The 24,923-nt window shown below is 38.9% G+C and overlaps 2 protein-coding genes across 3 annotated transcripts; one reads left to right on the top strand and one right to left on the bottom strand.

Moving 5' to 3' along the window:
• Positions 1 to 18,516: 18,516 nt before the first annotated feature.
• Positions 18,517 to 19,758, bottom strand: LOC131692519 (signal recognition particle receptor subunit beta). Its single transcript, XM_058979615.1, has 4 exons — positions 19,506 to 19,758; positions 19,108 to 19,414; positions 18,924 to 19,049; positions 18,517 to 18,866 (listed from the first exon to the last, which is right to left on the bottom strand). Exons 1-4 carry the CDS (start codon positions 19,609 to 19,611, stop codon positions 18,677 to 18,679), a joined length of 729 nt encoding a protein of 242 aa, XP_058835598.1. The 5' UTR covers positions 19,612 to 19,758; the 3' UTR covers positions 18,517 to 18,676.
• A 2,474-nt stretch (positions 19,759 to 22,232) lies between these two features.
• LOC131691283 (vacuolar fusion protein CCZ1 homolog) lies at positions 22,233 to 24,218 on the top strand. 2 transcript variants are annotated; one of them, XM_058977567.1, is made up of 4 exons: positions 22,233 to 22,393; positions 22,455 to 22,581; positions 22,641 to 22,738; positions 22,802 to 24,218. In XM_058977567.1, the coding sequence occupies exons 2-4, from the start codon at positions 22,498 to 22,500 to the stop codon at positions 23,940 to 23,942; spliced, it is 1,323 nt and encodes a 440-aa protein (XP_058833550.1). In that variant the 5' UTR covers positions 22,233 to 22,393; positions 22,455 to 22,497; the 3' UTR covers positions 23,943 to 24,218. The 2 variants fall into 2 exon arrangements, with proteins under 2 accessions (XP_058833550.1, XP_058833549.1); XM_058977566.1 differs by having other exon boundaries at positions 22,233 to 22,397.
• Positions 24,219 to 24,923: the final 705 nt, after the last annotated feature.

Here is a 24,923-nt window from a genome sequence, read left to right as displayed (position 1 = left end):
TGTGATTCTACGAGTATAATATGAATATGAATTATGTTAGAAATCTATTTTCTCACTACTAGGTGGATTACTTGGAAATCTGTGCATTCAACGTCTATCTTACGACTGAACGCAATACTTAATCCAACGGATAAATACATCAACTCCGGGTAAATTTTCACTTTGAAGTGAATTTACACATTGTTTTGTCTTCGAAGTAATCTTGCGCATTAATTTTTGAGAAATAATTAATTTATTGTTGAGTAAATTCACAAAATGTCTGCGGAATCGAATGCCCTGAATCACGCAGATATGTTTTCATACCCCGATATTCAAAATCGGTTTAGTTTTGCCCCTAAAACACCCGTAAAGCAATACCCTGTATGTAACGGTCTCATTTTTAGTTAGTGGAAATTGGTAAGCGATGAACAAAAATACAAAATGTTTAATATCTAAAAGATATTTTTGCAAGCTTTCTAATTATGTGCACATAGTACGACTTGATTGCTTTGTTCGAAAGTTATTTGCTTTAAACTCTTTATGTTTTGACTTTTGACCAAATCTTTCATATCTCAGAAAGTACCGTAAAACGGGGGAACATTGATCAATTTTCTTGCATTTTTTCGAAAAACTTTCTTCAAAGGTAGATGTAACTGTTTGCATTTTTAAAACAAGTACTGATACCCATAGTTTGAAAACGTCCGAATTGTTTGGTAATTTATTTCGTTTTACTATAAAAATAAAATAAATTTGTTGTAAATTTTCATTCGTTGTTTTCGGGGTAACTTTTATCGGCACAAGATGTGTATCGAAATAAGAAATAACTCTCCAAATGTTGTGTAAATTGCATATCTGCAGGCAATTCTATACATTTCTTTTGTAAGAAATGTAAAAAGGCGAAAAATTCTCAAATCCTAAATAACTTCGCAAATAAAAAATAAAATTCATAGTTTCATGTTCTTTGGGACAAAGCAAATAAGGAAAATCATATTTTGATACGAAAAACAATAAAAAAAATGTCAGCTAAAGCAATGTATTGGTTCTCTTGAACTCTAACTTATTTGCTAATAATTTTTGTGTTTTTGATTTTGCCGGTAATCCGTTTACTAAGGCATTGCTAACGACCAAACCCACTAAAAATGGTATAGCGCAAATTTAAACCCTTGAAATCAATTCTCCGCTCTACTGGCTGGGACTCGACCCATCGTTAGCGACTTTGGGACTGACGCCTTACCCTATACTGAAGTTCAGCTCTGTAAACGGAACTGTTACAGCAGATAAGTAGTGCGGGAATTGAAACCTCTCAGATGATCAGTTCAAATGCCTGCCCCTCAGTGGTAATCTTTTTGGAGGCAATCCCGGTCATCCTTCCGCTCAAAGATGTTCGATCTATTTTTATCTTTTTCACATATTGGGTACAAGTGTTATTACTTCTCTTTTTTTACAATGGAGAAGACCTTTACGTCCTAGCCCAGTACACGTGCTATTGGTAGGGTCCAATCTACCACACGGGGTGCACTGGGGGCGTGTCGGGCTCGAATGGTGACGCTGCCATTAATACCGACTAAACTCCATTGGGCTCCGCCATCGTTCCTCCCAGGAACTACCTCTCGGTATTACTTCTGGGGGATTATTATTTCTCTCTTCTGGGGGATTATTATTTCTCTCGATCGCTACATGTGCACCACCTGATCTTTCGTCTCACTAACTTTGTGAAAACTGGATCGAGGATGCTCATGGATGCTTATGCTCATGAGATTCATAAAAAGTGAGGTTTTGTCATTTTGTTAAAATCTGCCTCTCAAGTACAAGGCAAATATAGTGTAACATTCTTGTAATACAACTACAAACCTTTTGTAAATTTGTCTAGTTTTTCTTTTTTTACTTTCTACTTTTAATGCTGTTCCATTCCCCCAATATTTAGTCTTTTCACTATGTTTTTCACATTTTTAATGTATTTCCATTTTTCCATTCTTCCTTTCTTGCCTGTTTTCTATTGTTACCATATTTTCATTTTATCCATCTGTTACCTTTTTCTTTTCTGTCTTTTTCATAATAGTTTAAATATTTCTTCCTTTTTATAATTTTCATTTGGCTATCTCAATACATTTATTTTAGTGTTTCATATTTTACTGTTCCACATTTTTAATTTTTCCCTTTGCCTATTTGTTCCATCTATTCCAATTGTACCTTTTATATTTTCAATTTTTCTTCATAATATTGATATTTGCATGCATACCGGCCATCTTATTTTTTTTAAATTCATCCCATGCTTGTTGCATTAATTCGCTTTGTCGCAATTTTGTGTTTTATTAAATAATTTCTATTTTTTTAATTTCCGTCGTTTTGTTTCTTTATTTTCATTTAGTTTTATTTCATTCTATATTTTGTTAAGTTCTCTCAAGTGTTACATATTTAAATTTCTTCATTTTTGCATTTAACCTACTGTGGTATTTATTTTTCTGTTCGCATTTTCCATATGTTTATTTTTTCAGTTATTTGTGTTTGTCATATTCTTTAAAAGTATAAAATTATTTCAATTTTTTTTATTAAGTTCAATCTTGGTTTTTCTCGTATTTTGCATATTTTTTTAATATTCATTAGTATAATTCGAAACTTTTACCAAAAATACGAGATCGCGATAAATCATTTATGAGGCAAGTGTGTGCAGTCGGTCATTTTGCAAATTGGTTTAAAATTTCAATATTATAACTCATAAAATGCAAGGAAAAGGAAAAAATAAGTACTTGCAACTCAATTGACACGTACCAGTTATATAGCCAGAAGGAGAATCGTGGGGGTCCAGACCCCTCCCAAAAATTTTCAACTTGTTGAGAAATTTTAAATTATTTTGAATTTTATATTACTTTCAAACTCAAAATCTTTTCAAACAAATTTATGGACTCCCAAACCGCTTAACCGATTACCGTAAAAATGTGCATGTAGAGGACAATTGTTATGGAGCGTGTTAGTGTGCTATTGGTTGGGGATTATCTACGGCCAGATGGCGCTTCGAGACAAATTGTCTTTTACTCCTATTTCGTTGAATGTCGCAGCAACGCGCGACGGGTATTAGCTAGTAGCTCATAAACCCTTACTAAGTCTGAATTGGCCCAGTTGTGCAGAGTTGAGAATCAAACCCAGATGAGTTGCGTACAAGGCAATCGATTTACAAACTATTCCCGTTAAGCACGCTGCTGAATATTTTTATTATCCTTGATTCATTGATTATTTAGGTATATCCATTCGTTTCACATCAATCATTGTTTATTTTTTATGATTGTTTTCTTCATTTTTTATTGTACTGTGTTGTTTTTAACGCTTTCCGTTTTTTAAATTTTTTATTGTTCAATATTATAATGATTCTTAAATTTTGGCAATTAGTGTTTCGAGTTTTGTTTTTTTTTTTTCAATTCTTTCGTTCTTGTTATGGTTTAGCTCAATTATTCTATTAATTACCTAAAGTAGTGGGACTCCTTATGTTGGACTTCCCGGGGCCGGATTTTTTCTCTACAGTCCTGCTTTAGAAGCATTTGAAATCTTCTAAAAAAGATATTGCATAATAAATTTTGTATTGATTTTAGTAGTTTTCAGACTCCAGTGTACATCTTTCCTACTGTATACTTTTTTTCTTTACTCTATATTCGACAGCCTTTCTGCCCCAAAAATTCAAATCAAACGCGGGGACAAAGGACAAATCGAAAATTTATTAGCTTCTCTCTGCTGCCGATTCTATAATGGCACCGGGTTCGGTCATCTTTATGACGGATTTTCTCACGGTGTTCGGTTTGGCGGGACCATCTTTTAACCCATTCCAAAAGTTTGGTTGATTGAATTTCAAATTTCGAGCTGCATGCACAGCTATAACGTGGCGATCTTAAGCAACTTACTTTTTTTGTTGTTGTTGCCGTTCGTTGGTTGCATTTTGCCAAACACTAGGTTGTTTGTGGACATCAGCGAATAAAAAAAAATTGTTGGAGAAGAACGGGGAAGAATATCATTAAAATGCGGAGGACTCGCAAGGTTCGCGTTGAAATACGAAGCAAAAAGTGTCATAAATATATTAGGCAATTTACGACTTCGGTCGCTTAGAGAGCACTGAAAACAGATTTGGAGAGTTGATTAAGAAATTTTTCATTTTTGTGAATCGGAGCTTGTGGCATTGAGCCTTCAAAGCTGGCAAACATCGATTTAAAAGTGATTTATACTTCCTGCCGAAAGAGTACCTTACGTATGAGTTATTCCCAACCCAAATATTCCTTGTGTTGAACTTAACTGTATTATTTCTTCCGCAATCGAACTACTCGTGGCGGGTTATTATCATCTGTTGAAATTCTCACATATCAAAATACGAGCTCGCCGATAAGACCCCTACCGACCGACTCCATCCAACCTTAATAGCCAATTAGTAAAAACATCGAACTAATTTTAAAACAATTTCCACCAAGCCCATCCCTCGAAACTACGAACGCAACTTTAGTAATATTCAGTGCCAACGGTTTATCTGTGGCCTCCGGACATTTGACGCTCGCTTCGAAGAATGTCATTTTCGTTTATTGAGTTACGGCCCAGCAGCAAGCTGCCTCCTGCCCGGCAACGGAATGACCGGGGCAATTGTGCTGTTGTAGAACACTTTACTCCGTCAAATCACCACAATTTACGCCGTTTCGCAGCAAGCCTTGAAAGCTTAATGTTCCTGAGCTTCTTCATTACCCATTGTTTCGGCCCGCTGGGCATCACACTGATGCGCTTTCTTCGGTTCCGCGTGCATCCGCCGGGCACAGGAAATTTTATTCGATTGTCAACCCTCGCCAATCCCATCGGATCCCGAAGGGCTCTTGGCTCGTATTTACCTCTTGTCAGCAGTTAGTGACAAATTTCGCAGAAGGTACAAATTAGTGAATTATTTCAGTTATGTTAACTTCCCTGCCCTAATTATAATTATCCTTTCAGCCGAGAAGTATGTAACACATATAAATAGGACGTATTGGACCCTAGGGGTTCATACGCTGACAGCTGAGGGCATTTTGGATCTGTCTACCCCTTGTCCACCGGTAAATGGTGCCCTCGAGATGTTGCCGCGGTCGGTGCGGACTTTTAACGAGGGCTTGAGAAATGGCCAGGGAAAATTTCTTTCGGTGACATTTTTTCATTGAATTCCGGGTTAATTGAACGAATGTTTTCGAGAGAAGGTACACTTTGAACTCAATTACGAGTTTGCCAGTTTTTTATTGCATTCCATCAGCTTCAATCATGGACACTGGAAGGTAAGGCTTGACTTGCACAAGATTTACGAAAAATTGCCAGAAATTATCATTGAATATCACAGAGATAGTAAGTTTTTAATGTATGTAAGAGATATAACTGTCGTTTTGAAACATGTTACACACAAAATCAAACTTATCGATAACAAAATAAGTATTCAATTTGATTTCTATTTGCTATAATTGGGATATTTGACTATGATCTGGTATGAAATGCTGCTAGGGTGTGTGTTTTGAGTTCACCAAACTGTCCTAAATGCAAATCCGTATTTACTTTTTTCTTCAAGGTCATATTTCATAATCCAGTATGTGCAATTCCACCATAGGGTCTTACCAGTCATTAATCAATGACATTACTGTATCTGCAGGTTCTTCAGCGGATCTTCAACACATTAATGGCGATTTCGCTTGAACCTGAAACTGTTCATACATTTTGACAGCAGTTAGGGTTAGGAACTGACTCAGTTTCGCCTCAAACACAAACCACATAAGTTACAATCCAATGTAGCTTTTTCAACATCGGAATACCAAACCAGTCATTTCATTAGTTTGATCATATATTCCGACGTGTAATCAGACCGGTAGCATGATAGTTTGTATGGTTTATCGCTTTTTGATGACATTACCTGACGTGATAATATTTTCCCCAGCGTAGGTAAACATGATTCCACATAGAAAGATTTTTTCGAACCGGCCGAACTTACCGATTTTCCACAAATTCCACACCAGTCGGTTTTATGTCTCCTTGATTTCTCCGGTCATTAATAAACCATTTCCTTTCGTAAACCCGATCGCAACCGCGGCGCCCGGCGATAGATCAAATTAGGATCGGGATTTTTGCCCTCGAGGAAAATCTGGCCCGGGTCGGGTTGGTGGCAAGCGAAAGTGTTGTGTGTGTTGTGAAACGTGTAGCAATTTTAAGAGCTCTTCCAAGAACAGTTTTCGGCTGATTGAAATTCAAATTTTACTCCCGGGAAGTCGAATCGAAAATAGACTATAGACAGACTGGAGCAGCTATCCTCGGGGTATGGCGCTCGGGCTGTCGTTATATAATCTGTTTGGGTAGGTTGTTTTATGGCTTTCGGATTTTGATTAATTCAAATTTTGTGGTTTGATTTGGTCGGTAGAAAAGTGAATGCTTTTTCATTGCATTTGTCTCTCATGCTGCAACATGAGGAATAAATAGTAAAAAAGACATTTCTCGAGTAGAAAAATATCTAATTGTTTCTCAAGAACATTCTTAAACAAACGAGATTTTTCGTAGTCGCTAAATGATTTTTTTTAATTTTACAAGGATATGGTAAATGTATATATTGAGCTCTTGTAGCCCAGTCTCACGAACACTTGGTTAAAAATAATCCCATTTGATTTCGCCAACTTTGTTTATTATTTTCAACCAAGTTTTGACATAGTGTTTGTATTGTGTAACGCCCTAGATAAGTATATAGTTCACCTAACGGCTCCCTTCTATTGGTCTACCACTAGGCGAATTACTAACAAACAGGTTTCGATTTGTTTTCATACTCAATAGTCTATTTTTTATTTTATTATTCGGAAAACTCTAAAACTTGTAGAAAGAGCACACATATCCAACACTATCGGGAATAATGCATTAAATAAAAGGATATAATATAAAATAAAACGCCAAGCCGTATTAGTATAGCCGGAGCCGTATTAGTATATACATGTATGTATGTGTATAGGTGTTAGAAGTTACACTATTTGGTAAAATTAAAACAACTATGGAGCTATCAACAATCCCAGTTTTGGAGCATACAAAATCACTTGTTTCCAGAAGTAACTGATTAGTGGTATCATATTGTTGATTATGTTCTTCGTGCTGGGGTTCACCTGTAGTGAATTGCAAAGGACATCAATGACCTGTTGTATCGTGAAAATAGACGAAAGCTGCTGTTCGTCGTTGTTGCATGGAATATTCGGTCTTGGTCTACTAATATTGGATGATGATTGTTGATCATTAGGTTTTGTCTTAGGTTTTCTGATAGTCTTGGATTCAGATTACGCTGGTATAGTGGGAACATCGTCAAAATTAGACCGTTTGCTTGGTTGATTTTTTTTTCTTCAGCTAAAGCTTTAGCTTGTTGGTATGCTTTTTTATATAATTTTGATCTTCTATTTTGAAGCTTGTGTAATTTCTGTACGTAGACAGAGCATTCAGATGGAAGTTGATGTTCACCTTTGCATCGATTGCAGCGAAACGGGCCTATAGGAATGTTTATAGTGGGTTTCTTTGATTGATTGCAGTTTTTGAACGTATGTCCCATTTTACTGCATATCTTGCATACCATTGGTGTTGTTTGAAATAATCGGACTGGTAACAAAACACGGTTTATTTCGACATAATCAGGTAGTACTGTTCCTGAAAAGGTTACTCATATGCTGCTTGATGGAACAAAGCAATTATCCGCTATTGAAAAACGACCTAGTCGACTAGTTTCAAGTATGGGGACGGTGCCCATGTGTTTATGTTTAAATTTACCAACACATGCTTGTACCAGCTCAGTGGTTTCAATGTATGGATCGACTATCACACCAACAACTTCAACTCGGCGTGATGGTGCAAAAATGTGAAATGATGATCGTAGAGATGATCCTCTAATGAAATCGTTCGCTTCATTCGGGCTATTTAGCGTTATCTGGGCCTTTCGATTTGTTACCTTTCTCACTTCCACTACCGATTGGTACCTGCTACGCAGTATGTCGGCAAGATGGAACACATTTATGGGTATTTCAATTTCTTGTACTTGATCCTAGGAACTCTCGATGAGTCAGAAAATCTGGTCACATCCCGATCAGAATGAAATAACAAGATTATAACAGAACACAATTTTTGTAACATATTGTGTTATAAATTAGGTCTCGTTAGTAGTTAAAATAACAGAAATTTATAACAAGTAACAATGCGAGATATAGTTTTGAAATATTTATGTTATGTGTTTCTGATCGGGATTTGGAACTAGTGAATACTTCACACTACTAGCCATTTTGTATCAAGTGGTCGATCGAAAACAAATGATAGTGATCAATCTCGAAACTCGCGCTAGAGAATACCTATCTGATCTATTCGGCTATCGAGGGTCAACTGAATAGAATATGCTTTGTTTCCATCGCTCAATACCACTAATTTTAACTAACAGGCGGTGGTCAGGTATTTTCGTCCGCGTCTCTTATCAATTTTTATAAGATGATTTATCAACAATGCTATCTCTGAAAATGAGCCACCTTGGTTCTGCAACAATTCCCAGGTAACCAACAAGCATTAGTGTATGCAGTAAAGTAGCGTAAAATTTGCATTCCGGATGCTTCTTGCAGTATGCTGGCATTCGTTATGCATAACTGTTGTTAATCAGCATTTGAAAAACTGTTTAAAAACTTCTTGCCAGTAAGCAGCATTCTGAGTGCACAACAGTAGTAAAAAAGCATTTTCATAGCACAGCAGTAATGTAGCCGTATATTTTGCCAAAAGCGACTTTTAAATAGCATTTAAAACGACTTAAGTGCTTATCAAGTAGCCGTTAAGACGCATTCAGCATGCTTATTGGTTACTTGGGTTGTTTACCGATCTTCCTTATTGCAAATATGTCTTTGTGGCGTCCTTGCTTAGGATGCCGATTTCTCTGCCTTGCTTTTTAGAACCGTCCATGGCAAATCGATCGTGAACCGACAAATGGGCGAAACTAACAAATGTACACAAACAGAGATTTGATTAATATCTGAAAGAGGATTAAAAATACTTTATAAAAAATATAAAAACTCATTAATAAATATTTCACACTTCATTAAAATCAATAAAAAACGAAACGGCGGATCCGACTTTCGACTGTAAACAAAAAGCCAGGCGGGTTACGCCTCTGCATTTCTAAGGTAGTGTATACAGGCGAAATTGACAGCATCATTGTTTACAAGGTCCGTAAACAGAATCGCCCTAAACAAAAACCAAGTGCTTGTTACGCCCAGGGGGAATAACAAATTTTCCCCTCCAGCGAGCACGGCGAAAGCCACATTTGATTTTTGTTTTTTGGCGACACTGCAGGGCGAAATTGACAGTCGTCAAAACAAGAGGGCGACTCAAAAAAGGCCTAATCAACATTTCATAACAACACTCGGCGAAATAATCTGTTTTCAATTTTATCAACGAAAACGTTATTATATAAAACATTTTAGTTATGCTTCCGAAAACTAGTATTGTTTCAAAGTGTTTCAATACATTTGAAGGCGCAGTATGCAAACACTGTTAAAATACGATTTAATTTTCTGAACCGAATTTTCAAAGCTATTTTTCTCGATTCGATATCATTGCGACTACGGCCCTTTGGTCGATTCATGATCGAAATGTCGTCAAGTGAACCCCAAACGACGCAGAATATATTGTACATCGGTCAGTACCTAACACGATGCTCATGTCGTCAAACAAAACCAAAGAACGACCGTAACGAGGCTCTCTCTCGTCAGTTCACGTTCACGTAATCTTTATTCGCATACATACAATCGTAGGTGTAAAAGAGAATGGACGATGGCTTCGGAGTTTCGATAAACCATTTCAACGATTATTGATTTGCATCAAAGCGTGCTCTGAACTGAGAGGCATTCATCGAAGAGAATGGAATAAAATAATAAAGGAAAATGCCGATATGCACCAGGAATAAAATACCAAAACACTTTCTCTTGCCAGTGCAGTTCATATACATACTCTATTCCCTACAGTCTTCATTTTATTATTTTCAAAATTGCACATGACAATATATGTGCAATTTTGAAAATAATAGTAGTAATCTTAAATGTTCGTTGATTTGATGGTATTCTTTATACTGAGAAAACTTTTTTCTTTCTATTTTTGACCAACTAGGGAACTGAAGCGAAGGGCATAAAATATGTGTGAGGAAGCATTCGTTTTCGAGCTCTCGATCGAGATACAAGTGATTTTTTCCAGTCCGCGCTGTGTATAGCGACAAAGAATCCGCGATCAAGGTTATCTTGCCAGTTCGGTTCGGTCCTCAGTCTTTTCTTCGCATGTGAGGATTAAACAATAGCCAGCTGTATAAGCTGGATCGGTTCGTTGTTGGACACCAGTTTAAAGTTAAGTGGTTTTTAACTTTCGAAACACATCTATTGCATTCTTCCGTCTGCGCGGGCGCTGGCGTTTTCGATGGTTCCCACTCCGGATGGTCGAATGGAGGTTGAATCGGGTTCAACTCCTACAGCTACCACCGGTCCAAATGCTACTCAGAACACTCAACTGGTCCATTGGTGGTCTTCTTTCGGCCCAAGACTAAATCGCTGAATCTTCTTCAGATCTCTAAATACCTGGCAGAACGGTTCTCGACTGTTACCGAAATTTCAAAGGCGCGCTCGGACAAGATAAGGGTGTTGCTAGGCAATTCAAAACAGGCAAACGATATTGCTTACTGTGAGCACTTTACGCGGGATTATAACGTGTATATTCCAACTTTAAAGGTACAGTCTGAAGGCGTCGTCACCGTTGAGAGTTTGACATGCGAGGATCCGCTGCAGTACGGGGTTGGCAGTTTTGGAGACCGCTTTCTTCAGCCAGTGAAAATACTTGTGAGCAAGCGTTTGCACTCAGTAGTAGTTGCGGGGGATGGTTCAAAAACGTACCCCCAATCAAACTTTTATCGGGTGACCTTCGCTGGTTCCGCTTTGCCGAACTACATCCTTTTGCACAAGGTTCGTCTGCCTGTGCGTCTGTTTGTACCGCGGGTCATGAATTGCACTAAGTGTAAACAATTGGGTCAAACAGCCACCCATTGTAGCAATAAGGACCGCTATGAAAAATGCGGAGGAATCATCTAGATGATTCCTGTAGTAAGAAAGCCGAAAAGTGTCCTTACTGTGCAGAGTTTGCATGATATCTTGGCATATCCCGCGTACCAGACATGACACTGAGAACAGTTCACTGAATAAAACGTGATCATCATTTCAAATTTAAATCTGCTTTGCACACTATCGGCGCCTCGTGGCGATTCTTTTAATTGCATAATCTGCTTGACGCATTTGTCCATTTGACATGACGGTGCATTGGTGTGCGTAAGTAGTTATGGGTAAATAAACCTACCCACTGAGACGTCCAAAAAATTGTTTCAAAATCGTTCAACACGGGTCCAACGATGGACGTTTGTTGAAAGGTTATTTGGACGTCGCACAGTGGCTTGAGGCTGGCCAAAACCTCCAAAATTTATTTTTGAAATATTGATATTTTATATTTTTCCTAATTTTCTTATGTATTAAATGATGTATATTCAAAATTTTATGATCATTGGATAAGAACACAGTTTTTAACATGAGTTTAAACGTATCATAGTCCGGACTTTTTAATGATTTTCATTTCCGAAATCACCATTGCTCTGGTCACTTCAAATGCATGTTGCTCTTTTGATTTTGGTCCGATTTTAGCACAATTAATTTCAATGTGTAGAGGAGCGAAAGAAGTTGGTTAGTGAATGAAATAAATTCAGTAAATTTGCTTGGAACTATGATTTTTTTTTTGTTTAAATATGTTTGAGGTGGTCAGATTAAAAATACTTTTATCACTAATGTATTCTGTACAAATTTCGGAATCATTTCGGAACGGTCACATTGTATACATTCTATGGGAAATAACCTCTACTTTTCGAATACCATGGTCTGGTTCTGCGCCTAGGTGCGCAAAAAGGTTTAAGCAGATTTTGAAGCTCTGTTGCTGATATGGAGGCGCATGGTGCTTTGTGTAAAATAGTTAGACAATCTACAGTAAACCAACATGTTATACAATGGATTTAAAGTAGTGTTCTTCATTTTTTACGATATTGCTGACATTGGTGAACAGGAACGGAAAATCTATCATGAAAACGGGATCATAGTTATAAGAAAGGTTCAATGACACTGTATAGAAAAATGCATTCAATATTTTACAACTTTTGGCATCAAAAATGAGCTCAGCACCTCAACATTAGCTTAAATTGTGATTTTCAGCCAAATTACGTAACATTTGAGGTTTTGTCCAACTTTTGTTTGAAGACCCGCCACTGTGCGTCGTCCAAATGGGTCCAACGAACGTCATTCATTGGACGATTTTGAAACCAACCGTTCTTAGAGGGTAACAACAAACATCAATTAAACGGAAGAGTCAGCCTAACCCTTTACATTTGTGCTCCAAAATAAACGAATTCAAGGAAAGGTAGAGGCTTCTTTACGGGCAACTGCACTATGTGAGCAAACTGAACTGTGGGTCGTTCAGGTGGCCTAGAAAGGATTATCATTAGCGTATTAAGCGAAGAGGACGATTTTATCCGTGCTGTAATGAGCACTGTTTCCCACAAGTTAGTTGCTAAAGATACATATTGGAAAGTGCACAAACCACAGTGCTTTTTTTCTTTTCTTTATTTATTTCTCATTATTTTATTTTTATCTGGAATAGTGTTAACTCTTAACAATGTGTAAAATAATTTCCTAATCGACTCTCATTTGATGGTCAACAGAAAAACATACTGACTTGATTGTGAACTCTGCCAAAAGCATTTTTGTGGCCTCTGTTTCCTCCACACATTGCTCCTCTAAACTTTGTTGATAATACCGTAAGAAAACTCCAAGTATTTCTGTAGGTTGGTTTGAGATACCTTTATTTGATTCTTGTTCGTCAAGTTATATAATGCTAATATAGTTCGATATCGATTGATATTTCATGCACTGTTTATCACAGTCCCTTATTGACTGCCATACCCTGTCATACCCTCTGCCTATAGTAAACAACACATCCATACGCGGCGTCCATATGCAAAAGCTCAAGTTACCCACTTGAAGCTTTTGTCATATGACGTTCTGTCAGATGACATCTCAGAGCTTTTTATAGCACGTTCCGTATGACAGTTCTTACTGTCAACTGCCCTCCCGTGAATGGCAAATTGTTTATATACAAAGAATATTTCGTGCGGTAAGCACGGAAAGTTATGGACATAATAATCTAGCGTTTGAAAAGGCCGTTAAATTTTTGCAACACGTTGGTAACCACGAGTGTCATGTCTGGTAGGTCTGTGGATAAACTAAAACGTTCCCTTGCGGGACGATCCGAACGTTCTTTCGCAGAAATGCTAAAGAAAGCTACGCCACCATCCTCAACAAACATCTATGCTCACTTGCCTCCTGACGAGAACGAGGCTGATGACCCACAAGAGGGAACATCTACTAGGGTGCCTAGAAGTTATAGGAAGAGGAGGGACATTTCCTCTCCTAAAGTTCCTTGTAAAGGCTAGAAGGTATTCCTTGAGGGGGCTCGGAAAGTAACATCTATTGGAAGTGTTGCAGCCAAACCGAAACAAGTAGCTCCTGATCTCGGAGGATCAAGCCCAGAAAAGGAGTTCCCCCCACTTCCAGGAACATCAAGAATCTCAAGTGTTCCTTTGTTTCAGTTCGTGAATCACAGCAGTGGAATTATCAAACTCTCGGACATAGTGGACTGGATAATAAAAACTTTCAATATTACTGATCCTATTAAAAGTCTTATGTTAGCTTTTCTCCCTACAGTGAGAACGGTTTGGAAGCAGTTAACTGCTAAATGGCCCCTCCTTTCAGCGATTGTATCTTTCGATGGCTAACTCATCACGGATTTGATCACTATTCTACAGTGGAATTGCAGAAGTATCATCCCGAAAATCGATTCCTTCAATATTATAATAAATAGTTTGAGGTGCGATGCATTTACATTATGTGAAACTTGGTTAACTTCCGATATAGATATCAATTTCCACAACTTTAATATTATTCGCCTGGATCGAGACACCCCCTATGGAGGAGTGCTTTTGGGGATCAAAAAGTGCTATTCCTTCTACAAAATTAACCTTGCCTCAATAACAGGTATTGAAGTTGTCGCTTGTCAAGTAACAACCAAAGGCAAAGGCCTTTGTATAGCTTCCATATATATTCCCGCCAACACCGCGATTGGGCATCGCCGGCTACATGACATCATAGAATCCCTACATGCACCGCGACTAGTTTCAGGAGACTTTAACTCGCACGGTATAGCATGGGGTTGCCTTTATGATGATACCCGTTCTTCTTTAATTCACAATATTCGCGACAACTTCAATATGACAATTCTAAACAAACACGGATGAAATGACATGGATTCCTGCTCCTCCAGCGCGCCCGAGCGCCTTAGACTTGTCCCTCTGCTCAACATCGCTGCGGTTAAATTGCACGTGGAAGGTAATTCCTTATCCCCACGGCAGCGACCATCTGCCGATCGTAGTCTCAATCAATAACGGTTCAAGGCCATTGAAATCAATCAATATTTCGTATGACCTCATAAGAGCTATGCTGCCGCGATATCCGACAACATCGAATCTACCCAAGAACTTCCTCCGGAGGAAGAGTACAGCTTTTTGGCTGGCTTGATTCTCGACAGCGCGAATCAAGCTCAGACTAAGCCAGTATCCGGTGCGAACATACAAAAACGCTCTCCTAATCCGTGGTGGGACAAAGAGTGCTCAGACGTGTACGCGGAGAAGGCCGCCATTCCATCCGGACAATGAGAAGGCGGGATCCTTAGCTAAGGTGGGTGCCCTAGAAGGTGACATTTATGAAAGACCAATTTACTTCAGCGAATTTTTCAGTATTACTCATCAGAGAACCCTCGGAAGTTGACAAACTTCGTGGACCAGTGGGGAGCTAGAAAGGTGGCTACATTCGATAGTCCCTAAGGTATCGACGAAACCTGTGGTTCAAGGGGATGGAAGTGGGTCGTGACTTCATTCGTGTGATGTCCCGACTCATGGTAAACCATTACACGCTGGATGAACATCACATGTGGAGACGGCTATCACGACCTCGAGCACATTGTCAGCACAATGGATACCGTGCGGGCCCGAGGAAGACCAATCAACGTTCCAGTTCGAAATGTACTGGCAAGCCGCTATATCCTCTATATGTCCCTCGTATACACCTTCCTAAATCCATCAATATACAAATTGAACTGCTCTTTTTATTTTTCTTATCATTCTCAGAAGTGCCCTCTTCCGCCTGTACCATACACCCACGATGATTTGATGCGACTCCAAGGCGACACAAAACATCTCTGTCGAATGAGCCAACAAACACGGCACCTACAGTACGAACATCACACGCGGAACTCGATGTATTGCCGATCCACATCTGAGCTGTACTAAAAATCGACTGGAGAAACCTCTGCCATCTTTAGGAGGACCCGACGTCCCAGTACATGATTCTTCCTAATGAAGGCAACCCGAGTGTGTAATCTATGCCGTTGATCCCCCGATGCCTAAACTGAAAGTTTATAATTTTCTCTCCCTGCCATCTTTGTCCACCCTCCCTCCCCCGACTCTTATACCCAGAAGTACCACCTCTACCCCCACTCCTCCCAAATATCTTCCCGAAGCATTTAGCTCTTCCTGTCTCTTCTAGTTTTAACTAACTATTACATAATTTCGTCGAAAATGCCCAACTCTATTAGTACATAAAAATAACTCTAATTAATTTTCCTGAATCTTTACAAAATTCAATCACTCCCTCTAGTTATTCCTACTTTTAAAATAGTTGTAAAAATTGACCCACATAGTTAAAAATTATCTGCTTCAATAATCTCCCTGCTAAAAATGTCAAACCATATTGCCATAAAAACTATATAACCCCCTAATCTTAAGAAAATTATGTTACCCCCTTACGTAGATGTATAAAATAACTATAAATCTTTTTTTTTAATCAATATGTAATCCCCTAGTTTTAAGTAATTTAAAATGTAAAGCAAAACAAAATGTACATCTTTAAGCTAACGCAAACGTGCCTTATCAAATAAACAAATTGAATAAAAAAAATATGTGTGGGGAATACATTTTGTCTTGTCTAAGTGGAATGATGTATATCTTCGACAATTTGTCATAGTTTTGAACGTTCGAAAACTTTGCCGAAAACACCAAACACCTACACGCAGAATTTTATTTATGCATCGATAGCATACTTTTCTATCTGCCTTTCGTTTCTTCTGCTGTGAAGTTTATGCATTGAACGTATTCGGTCTATCCACTCATTGAATGATTACTAGAAGTATATGCTAGAGAATGCATAAAAATCACAGCAGAAGAAAAGAGACGGGAATAGAAAGTATGCTACACAGAAAAATTGTATTACCTAGCAATAGGTAATCTTAAATCTGTGCATCCCACTTCCTCCAACGAAAAACGAAAGAGAGGGAGTCCAAATTTACCCAAAAATAAGGAGATATTCCCCAAAGCCGACTAAACTTCATCCCATTAATTTTGAGTAAAAAAAATCATTCCATCTCCCTTGTTTTCAGGCAGTGAAATTAAATTACAAATTAAAATTATCTACTGGTAGGTAATGGATTTTAAGTGTGTAACTATGCATATTTTTATTTCTCAGTGTAGGATGAGAAATTAAAAGCTAGCGAAACGCCACCTATGCAGTGCAAATCCAATTTAATTTATATCATCAAAACAAGGCGCACCCAAAGCAATAAAGCTAAACTCATTAAACGGACATCGGTACAGAGAGAAAACCTACAAACCACGGGTGTCAGTATCGGGAGAAATTCCGCCGCCGGGAAACTCTCAGTCGGAGTGAGGTGGGTTCTCCTCCGGGGACTATCCGAGTAGATAGCGACAGGTGGCTAAATGGTGTACCCTAATGGCTTGCGGTAATTTACCGCAAGAGAATATCCGTGTGAAGTGGCTAAATGCGTCAAGTACGCAGAGGCTTGGAACGACGTAATAAATGGAGAGAATGACGGAATACAAGAAGAAAATCACCAGCTAAAACATTGATCAAGAAGAGAGTCTCCGAGTTAATTGTTAAAAACTCGCGACCAAAAGAATGAGATGTGATATGAAAATACAACGAGCGGAGGACTTCGACAAAAGCCGATGCACTTCGTGCAGACAGTGCCGCTCCGATTCCGAATGCTGGCAAGCTGTCGGAACCACTACCGAGGAAATTTGACGTAACAATGCCGAGGTAATTGGAGCCGAAGCACTGCTGGCGTCTAGAGTATTGGTGGAACGGAAGGCTTAGCACCTCCCGTGTGTCCTACCTAAAAGCCAGAAGACGCGTTCAGATACCAAGATCAGGGGCAGTTAGAGAAGAGTGTAAGGTGATATTCCGGACGGCCAGGGCCGCTTTTAAGCAAGAGATAGTCTTGCCTAATCCACCGGCTTTAAATAGCTGTGCAGAGAAGTAGACGCTATCCCCTGGGAAAAAGTTCACCGTTTCGTATTGGCCAAGATCAAGGGTCCTACGACGTCAGCTGGAAGGTGCGCTGACAAATTGAAGCCTTTCGCGGAGGGTCTCTTACCGAAGCACCTACCAGGAGGATGGAAGATCCCGAAGATGGTGCTGCTGTCAAAACTAGGAGAGCCACCAGGAGATCTAGCAGCGTATTGGCCTATATGCTTGCTAGATACTCTTGGTAAACTTGTGGAAAATCATTCTCAACAGGCTGGAAAACTACGCCGAAAGTGAGTACGGGCTATTGCAGAGGCAGTTTGGAATCCGAGAAGGGATTTCAACGTTAGATCGAGCTGACGAACGCGTTCAACAGTGACAGCTGAGTGGCTATCGCCGTAGTGCTGCACAGTTACAGCTAGTTCGGAACAAGACGGAGGTAGTGCTCACCAGTAATGAGCGGTTTCAGATTTGATTTGCTCATCATGATCCGCTGGTGAAAAAATAAAGGTGCTTCGCATCGCGAGCAGGATGGACTCTTTACACGAGTCATCGATATAGTCAGAGCATCATTCTGGTGAATGCGTTAAATACCGAAAATCGATTACGAATTTTTTCTGATGTAGCCGTCCATATGGCGGTAACAGAAATGAAAATTGTTTTTTTTATTATGAATTCAGTTTAATTCAATTGATGTATATGTTCGCATCAACAGCAAAATTCACCAGTCCGAAATTCCTTCGGAAGGCGCATTGCACTGAGTGCATCACGTTATTTGAAATTTCAGCGAAATTGCTTTAGAGCCTAAATGTATACAAAGACGCACTCTTCCGTAGGGTTAAAGTATTTAGAGTGTACAGCACGACAGAAATTCAATCAATCGTGATGAGAGTGTACTCTCAGCCAAACGCCTATAAGATTTTTGCGGTTGTCGGAATCTAGGCGTAATAAGTGAAAGGCCTTTTCTTCTCGATTTCATTTCATTCGCATTTCGGGGGCATTGATCGCACCGTTATCAGTTATCAATGTATCCAATTATAATGAAACAAATAACAGACCATAAACATATAAAAAAGTACCGTATCATTTATTACCGAAAGAAAATACTGGTGCCATGCCGAAAAAATGAAACATAGGTCTAAAATGTATTGGGAAGAACACAACCCTCCCATCAATCAATGTTCACACGAAGAAAGTAGAAGAGCGTTTCTTCTCTCAGACAGATCTTACAACGTATCCAGAAATGTGATCAAATCATCCAACTGGACTTCCTGAGCGGAACAGGGCACAAATTTGACGGTTTGAGACACCTGACTAAAGTCAAAGTCTTTGTCAGGTTTCCCCAGAAAGACGGAATCAGTGTTGTTCTGGTCCACCGATTGCAGCTGGCTTTTTCGCGTTTGACGCACAACGTTACTGTAAAAATATTGAAATTATTAACTGGTCAACTAATTAACCGAACTACACACTTACATTTCCTTCTCAAGGAGGCTTTTAATAACGGAGTCTCCCTTGGCTAGCGTTTCATCTTGTTTGTTACAAAGAACTATGCAAGGCAAATTGTTCGTCGCTTTGTCTGCTAAGACTGTATACAGGAAGCTACGGAATTAAAATTGTTTATTTTAATTACACTTTTGAAATTATCATTCAATCTTACTAAGCAACATCCCGAACATCCTTCTGCACCGTAACGCTATCAACCACAAACACGATGGCTTTAGCGAAATTTTTATACTGATCAAAAAACGTTCCTCGCAGTCTCTCGTGGCCAGGAATATCTACCACGCGAAGTTCGCCCTGGGCGGTCGCCAAGTAACCCAAATTTTCCTTGGTGGACGTAAACGTCTCTTTCGCCTCGCCCAATATCAATTGTGAAAACAGTAGTGTCTTGCCAGAGTCGCACAGTCCCATCAGCAGCACATCCGTACGGGCGGAACGTTTCTTTTTCCAAACATACAGCAGCACTTAAAATGATAGAAAGCGATAGCTAATTATCTGCAGCGATTGATACAGCGAAAGTTTCAACCACTCAAAAAAAAGACAAGATAAACTTACCCAGTGTCACTAAAATCACGATACATCCCAGCAGAATCGGGGTGTAGTCCAACTCGCCCAGCTGAATCGATGCCCTGGCTGCTGATTTACGGTTGATTTTCTCCATTCTGCTAAATGCCAAACGTTACTAGTGAAATGCTACGGAAACTGGGACAGCTGGTCAAAAAACCCCGCGATCGGAATTTTAGGATCGTCCGTTCGTTTTGAGGTAAACCACTACTGCGTGCACCACCACCGTTTAATGACAGCTCGTGCAACGTCAGCTGGACCAAAAGGCTTTTTCGTTGAGTTGGTGAGGGGTCCGTGAATATGTAACCTAGTGGCTGACGATTTGGTAACCCTTGTGAGGTTTTTGGTCCGACCATCAAAAAAGAGATAATAACTTATACACTCAAAAAAAAGTAAACGTTATGCCTATTGATTTTACACATAGATTTTTGCAATTAACGGAGGCATATAGACACTATGTGCTGGCACATAACCCTAATGTGTGTATTTACAAGAAATATTAATCTTACATTCACATTTCATAACTATTAGGCACATAAAACCCCATTCTATAACAATATGCACATATAACTTATGTGTGTGCATACACAGTTTATACAGTTGACACATAGAAGGTATATGTGCGCATGATAACAATAGCATTTCTTCTTCATATGAATTTTAAGTGGTTTGAAGCAAATAGAATTAACGTTTGGATTTTTTTCAGTGTAGAGATAGAGGGAGCAAAGCGCTGCTATCTCCATGTACTCACGGACCGAAAAATGGGGTCTCGCTGTGGCATCTTTTATCCCATTACTTTGCAATGTTGTGTACCCGGGGCAACATGAGTCAAACAAATGGGCCTAGCATATGTGCACGCAGACTTCTATTTATGCATCGATAGCATACTTTTCTATCTGCCTCTCGTTTCTTCTGCTGTAAATTCTATGCATTGCATATATTCGGTCTATCCACTCATTGAATGCTTACTAGAAGTATATGCATGAAAATGCATAAAAATCACAGCAGAAGAAAAGCGACGGGAATAGAAAGTATGCTAACTATGCATATTTTTGTTTCTCAGTGTAAGAGCGAGATAATAAACCATCAGAGCTAACAGCAGCATGCGACCTTTATACGCAACCGTAAAATAACCTACAGAATAAGTTCTTTTAAGTTAAATTTAGGTACTTTTGAGCTGTGCATCGCTTTCGCACTTCTTAGTGTTGTCAAAAACAAAACGAGTGATTCGACTCAGTCGAGGTCTTCCGTGCAGTAAGGTACTTTTAAGTTGTTTGGAGTATACTCAAAATTAGGTAAATTCAACTTAAATTTAAGTAAATTAAACTCAAGGTTGAGTTGTTATTTTTGCTGTAGTTAAATGGAGTTAAATGGAAACACGGTTTACCTAATTTTACCTTCCTGCACAATACCACGAGATTGAGACAAAAATACTGAATTTTAGGTAGTTTTTCGGTGGCGTGTATATTGTATCCCATTACTTTGGGGTCATGCATAAATGACGTAGCATTTTAGGGGGTAGGGGGGTATACCAAATTTGTGACGAAGTGTGACGAGGGGGAGGGTAGGGTCAGAAGATGTACGACGTAGCATTAAGTTTAAATTTTTTGACGGGCATCAAAACCCATTAATTAGAGAAAACAATTTAATGTTCCTCCATTCCTAAGTTGCTTTTCGCGCGGTTTTTCATTTTGTAAATTTTACTGTTCGCGGAATGGCAGGCTAGCAAAGAAAAGGAAAGATTTTTCATGCGGATTTAAATTTCCACATTAGTTAGCTAATATTGCTAACTAGTAGACTTATTTTGGTAGCTGAATTAAATTTTCTTTCGGATTCAATCAAAGAAAATTTAGTAAGTTAGTTGAGCTTATGGTTCCTAAAATCGTTGGCGGCTGTAGGATTGTGAACTACTTACTCTACATGCTTTATGACATGTAAAATTCTAAACAAAACTATCCACAGTATATTTGTCATGAAATAAGCTTCTTTTGTAGGCAATTTGCTGTTATAAGGAAAATGTTGATCAAAGTCGTCAAACATTTTGTAAGGGTATATATTTAAAAGAATTGAAAAACATATGTAATTTTTTCATCTCCCGGTCGCGTTGCATGGGGGGGGGGGGGGGTAAGTAAATGCTACGTCATTTACAAGGGGGAGGTTTGAATATTGTGACCAAATGCTACGATGGGGGAGGGAGGGGCCGAAGATCGCCAGAAAAAAGCTACGTCATTTGTGTACGGCCCCTTTGCCATGTGTGTATCCTAGGGCAATATGTGTTAAACTAATGCGATTAGCATTTAAAAGAGCGAGATAACAAACCATCAGTGCGTTAACAGCGGCATGCGACCTCTAGTACTTATAATCTCTTTTGACCACAATCGAAAAGTGTAATTCTTCGCTGTTTTTTGTAAACGGCCAATAAACATACTGTCAAAATTTACTTTGAGAGAAAAATGCAGACAAACCGTAATTCGCCGAGAATGGATATTAACGTTTTATGAAAGAGAAAAGTTTTCTATTTCGTTTACTGCTGTGATTTATAATCGGCGATTAATGGTTCGTCTACAATTTCCCTCAAAGTGGATTTTGACAAATTGCTTATTGGCCCTTTTCAAAAAAACGCGAGAATTACTAAAACTTTGAGATGCACTTTTAACGAAAATAGATAGAATTAGACCCATATTAAGTTACTTTGGTTGAGTGTGTACACACTGACGTACCGGACGTGCCTGCCTTGGAGTAAATAAATATTTTCTTATCAAGTAATAGCGATAATTATTATTGTATATTACTCTTCTAATTCATTTAATTATTATTTATTTATCTCACGGTAACCAGTTGGCTTAATCATTAATACAGTTAAAGATATACTATGCTAAGTAGGTACTGTTTTAGTGTCAAGTTTCAACAGAACGGTTGAATAATTTATCGTGAATTTAGCAATATTTATATTGTGGTACGTTTAAATTAATTTTAAACAATAATGTCTACGCCAGTAATGAAAGCCGCGCTTTCACTACGCAGCTTTTTCATCTTTAATTCCAGCTTCGGACCAAAAGAAGGCGAGGTAATTTTGCTACAAATTATCGCAAACCTTGTGACTTAGTTTTATGTGTTGTTTTCCAGGAAGAGAAAAAAATACTATTCTATCACCCACAAGAAACCGATATCGATTCTAAAGTAAAGGATGTTGGACTTTGCGAGGCGATTATCAAGTTTAGCAGGTATATAGTATTGAACGAAAAGTCCTTATAAAAAGCATCTTCTGATCAGTCACTTATTTGCAGCACATTTACTACCGACGAGAGTGTTCAGGCTCTGCATACTCAAAAAACCTGTCAGTTATACCACCAACCGGAACCAGGCTTCTGGATGGTTATGATACTTAATGTACCGTTCGAAAGGAAAAGTCGCGATTCGGGAGATTACAATGAATACCACGGAGATGATATTCACGACATTGTTTATCGAGCGGTACTGAAGCATTCCTATCGCTTGTTTCACCTGTTCAATGGTACCTTTGAGAGTAACCTAGCAGGGGAAGACCTCAGCGCCGTTGCCAATTTAATAGGACATTTAGAAGAGTTCTATGGCAAATACATTCTGCAACTGAAGCTAAAAGATTGTGACGTGCTTGACGCATTGGGTAGTGTTCAGTATCTTCCATTGAACCAGCTGCTATTTTTGAGGGTTCAGAATTTCATCAACATGATTGAGGCTACGTTCGAACCGATCAAGCAATGCATTTTCCTTTATGATGAACACATAATATGGAGTGGAATTAATCCGACTGACCTGTACACGATCTACGAGTACCTGAATGGTTCAATGTTCTCCAATTCCCCCGGACAGGAACGTTCCCGTAAAATTCACATTAAAATAGCGGGACAAGACAAGGCTTTTAACTTCATGGTTTGCAGAAAAGTGCAGCACATTACCCTGTGTCTATTTCTGGAACCAGTAGAAAATGAACAGGCTCTTTATCATGAGCTGAACGCTGTGATAAATCCGCAGCTGACCAGTATCTCGTCGGATATTACCCAACACCTTTCACAACAGTCTTGCCTGGAAAATGGATCCAGCAAGGATGATTGCTCATCAACCCCGAAATTTATCTTTTTCAACGAACTGAACCTGCACCACAGAGGAACGGTTCGATTGGGTATCCAGAAAAAATATCAATCGGGTGGAAGTATTCCGCATGATGTGATGAACTTGATTGTCGACTTGCTGAACGATTCTAGAAAGAACAACTGCAACATTGTGGAGGAAACCATTCTTAAGACCCACGAAGATTTTTGGGTAGTGAAGCGAAGTTGTAACTCGAGGCACGTGTTTATAGTGCTGAACAAAAGTTCCACGCTGATAGATGTCAGCGAAGAAACGAAGCGGATTCTGGACCAAAACATGAAGGGGGTGTTCTTTTGAGAGGTAGCTTGTGCCCTATAATTAGAATTCTATCCCCATAATTATAATTCGAAGGCATTGATTTGTTTTAACAGATACAAGTCAGAGCAGATGTATATTTAGAACTATCATAATTGTGAATAATATATTAACAATAATATACTAGGTATAAAATGACAGAAAAGCAACATTCGGAATAAAATAGTGACATGCCTATATACTTTACTTACCAATCAGTAATAAGACCGTGATGTCTTGCTGTAACAAGTAGTTGACCCCTGTTCACTCATCCATTACTGTTAGTCACCACCCTCGCGACTCCTCAAGTCCCCGTGAACATGGTCGATTGATCTTGTTCGTTGCGCATCTCTCCTCCTTGTATCTGGATTAGTGAGAACCATTTTTTCTTCTTTCAAACCTCTTGCTCTCATAAATGTGAAGTCTAATGCATCCCAATTCGCTTTCTTCTACTCTTCAGTCGGATGTATATCTCCACCATCATCTCAAGATTACGTGCAATGTTGGTGAAGCCAAAAAAATTGCACAGACTTCCTGAAAATTAAATTATAATTTCTGAATTTCAAATTATATGTCATAGCTAATCACGGTCGTTTGTATCATCTGCGGCTTCGAAGTTTATAAACAGATGATAAGTGTGCTATACGCGAAATATTTGCAGGACCGGTCAAATCAGGAATATTTGGTCCGTAGATGTGCGTGAAACAGTAAAATCTGCCAACGAACTCCGTTGCCAATGGTGAATGTAATTGAAACAATGTAATTGCTCGGTAACTGGACCAATTCAGCTTATCACCTTTTCATAGGTGGGACATCGTCCATACAATCCTCCGGTAAAATCTCCCAGACCTTCAAAGTTGCCCAGTGGAGGGCTGTGCCAAAGCCTCTCGTTCATGTTTACGCAGCTCACATTGCCAGCCCCATGAACAAATTCCTGTTGCAATTCGTTGTACTCTGCATCTTTTGGATATGGTTGTGGTGTTT

This window comes from Topomyia yanbarensis, chromosome 3 (assembly GCF_030247195.1).
Source record: "Topomyia yanbarensis strain Yona2022 chromosome 3, ASM3024719v1, whole genome shotgun sequence".
NCBI lineage: Eukaryota > Metazoa > Arthropoda > Insecta > Diptera > Culicidae > Topomyia > Topomyia yanbarensis.
Note: the sequence above shows the minus strand (reverse complement) of the source record. Positions and strands in the feature narration are given on the sequence as shown.

What these genes read in the sequence shown, in the direction of transcription:
- LOC131692519 (XM_058979615.1), bottom strand. Translation starts at nt 19,611, where the DNA reads ATGGAGAAAATCAACCGTAAATCAGCAGCCAGGGCATCGATTCAGCTG. An exon ending in GATGTTCGGGATGTTGCTTA is followed by an intron (nt 19,050 to 19,107) that starts GTAAGATTGAAT and finishes TTAATTCCGTAG; the next exon opens with CTTCCTGTATACAGTCTTAG. An exon ending in AGCCTCCTTGAGAAGGAAAT is followed by an intron (nt 18,867 to 18,923) that starts GTAAGTGTGTAG and finishes ATATTTTTACAG; the next exon opens with TAACGTTGTGCGTCAAACGC.
- LOC131691283 (XM_058977567.1), top strand. Translation starts at nt 22,498, where the DNA reads ATGTCTACGCCAGTAATGAAAGCCGCGCTTTCACTACGCAGCTTTTTC. An exon ending in TCGGACCAAAAGAAGGCGAG is followed by an intron (nt 22,582 to 22,640) that starts GTAATTTTGCTA and finishes GTTGTTTTCCAG; the next exon opens with GAAGAGAAAAAAATACTATT. An exon ending in GCGATTATCAAGTTTAGCAG is followed by an intron (nt 22,739 to 22,801) that starts GTATATAGTATT and finishes ACTTATTTGCAG; the next exon opens with CACATTTACTACCGACGAGA.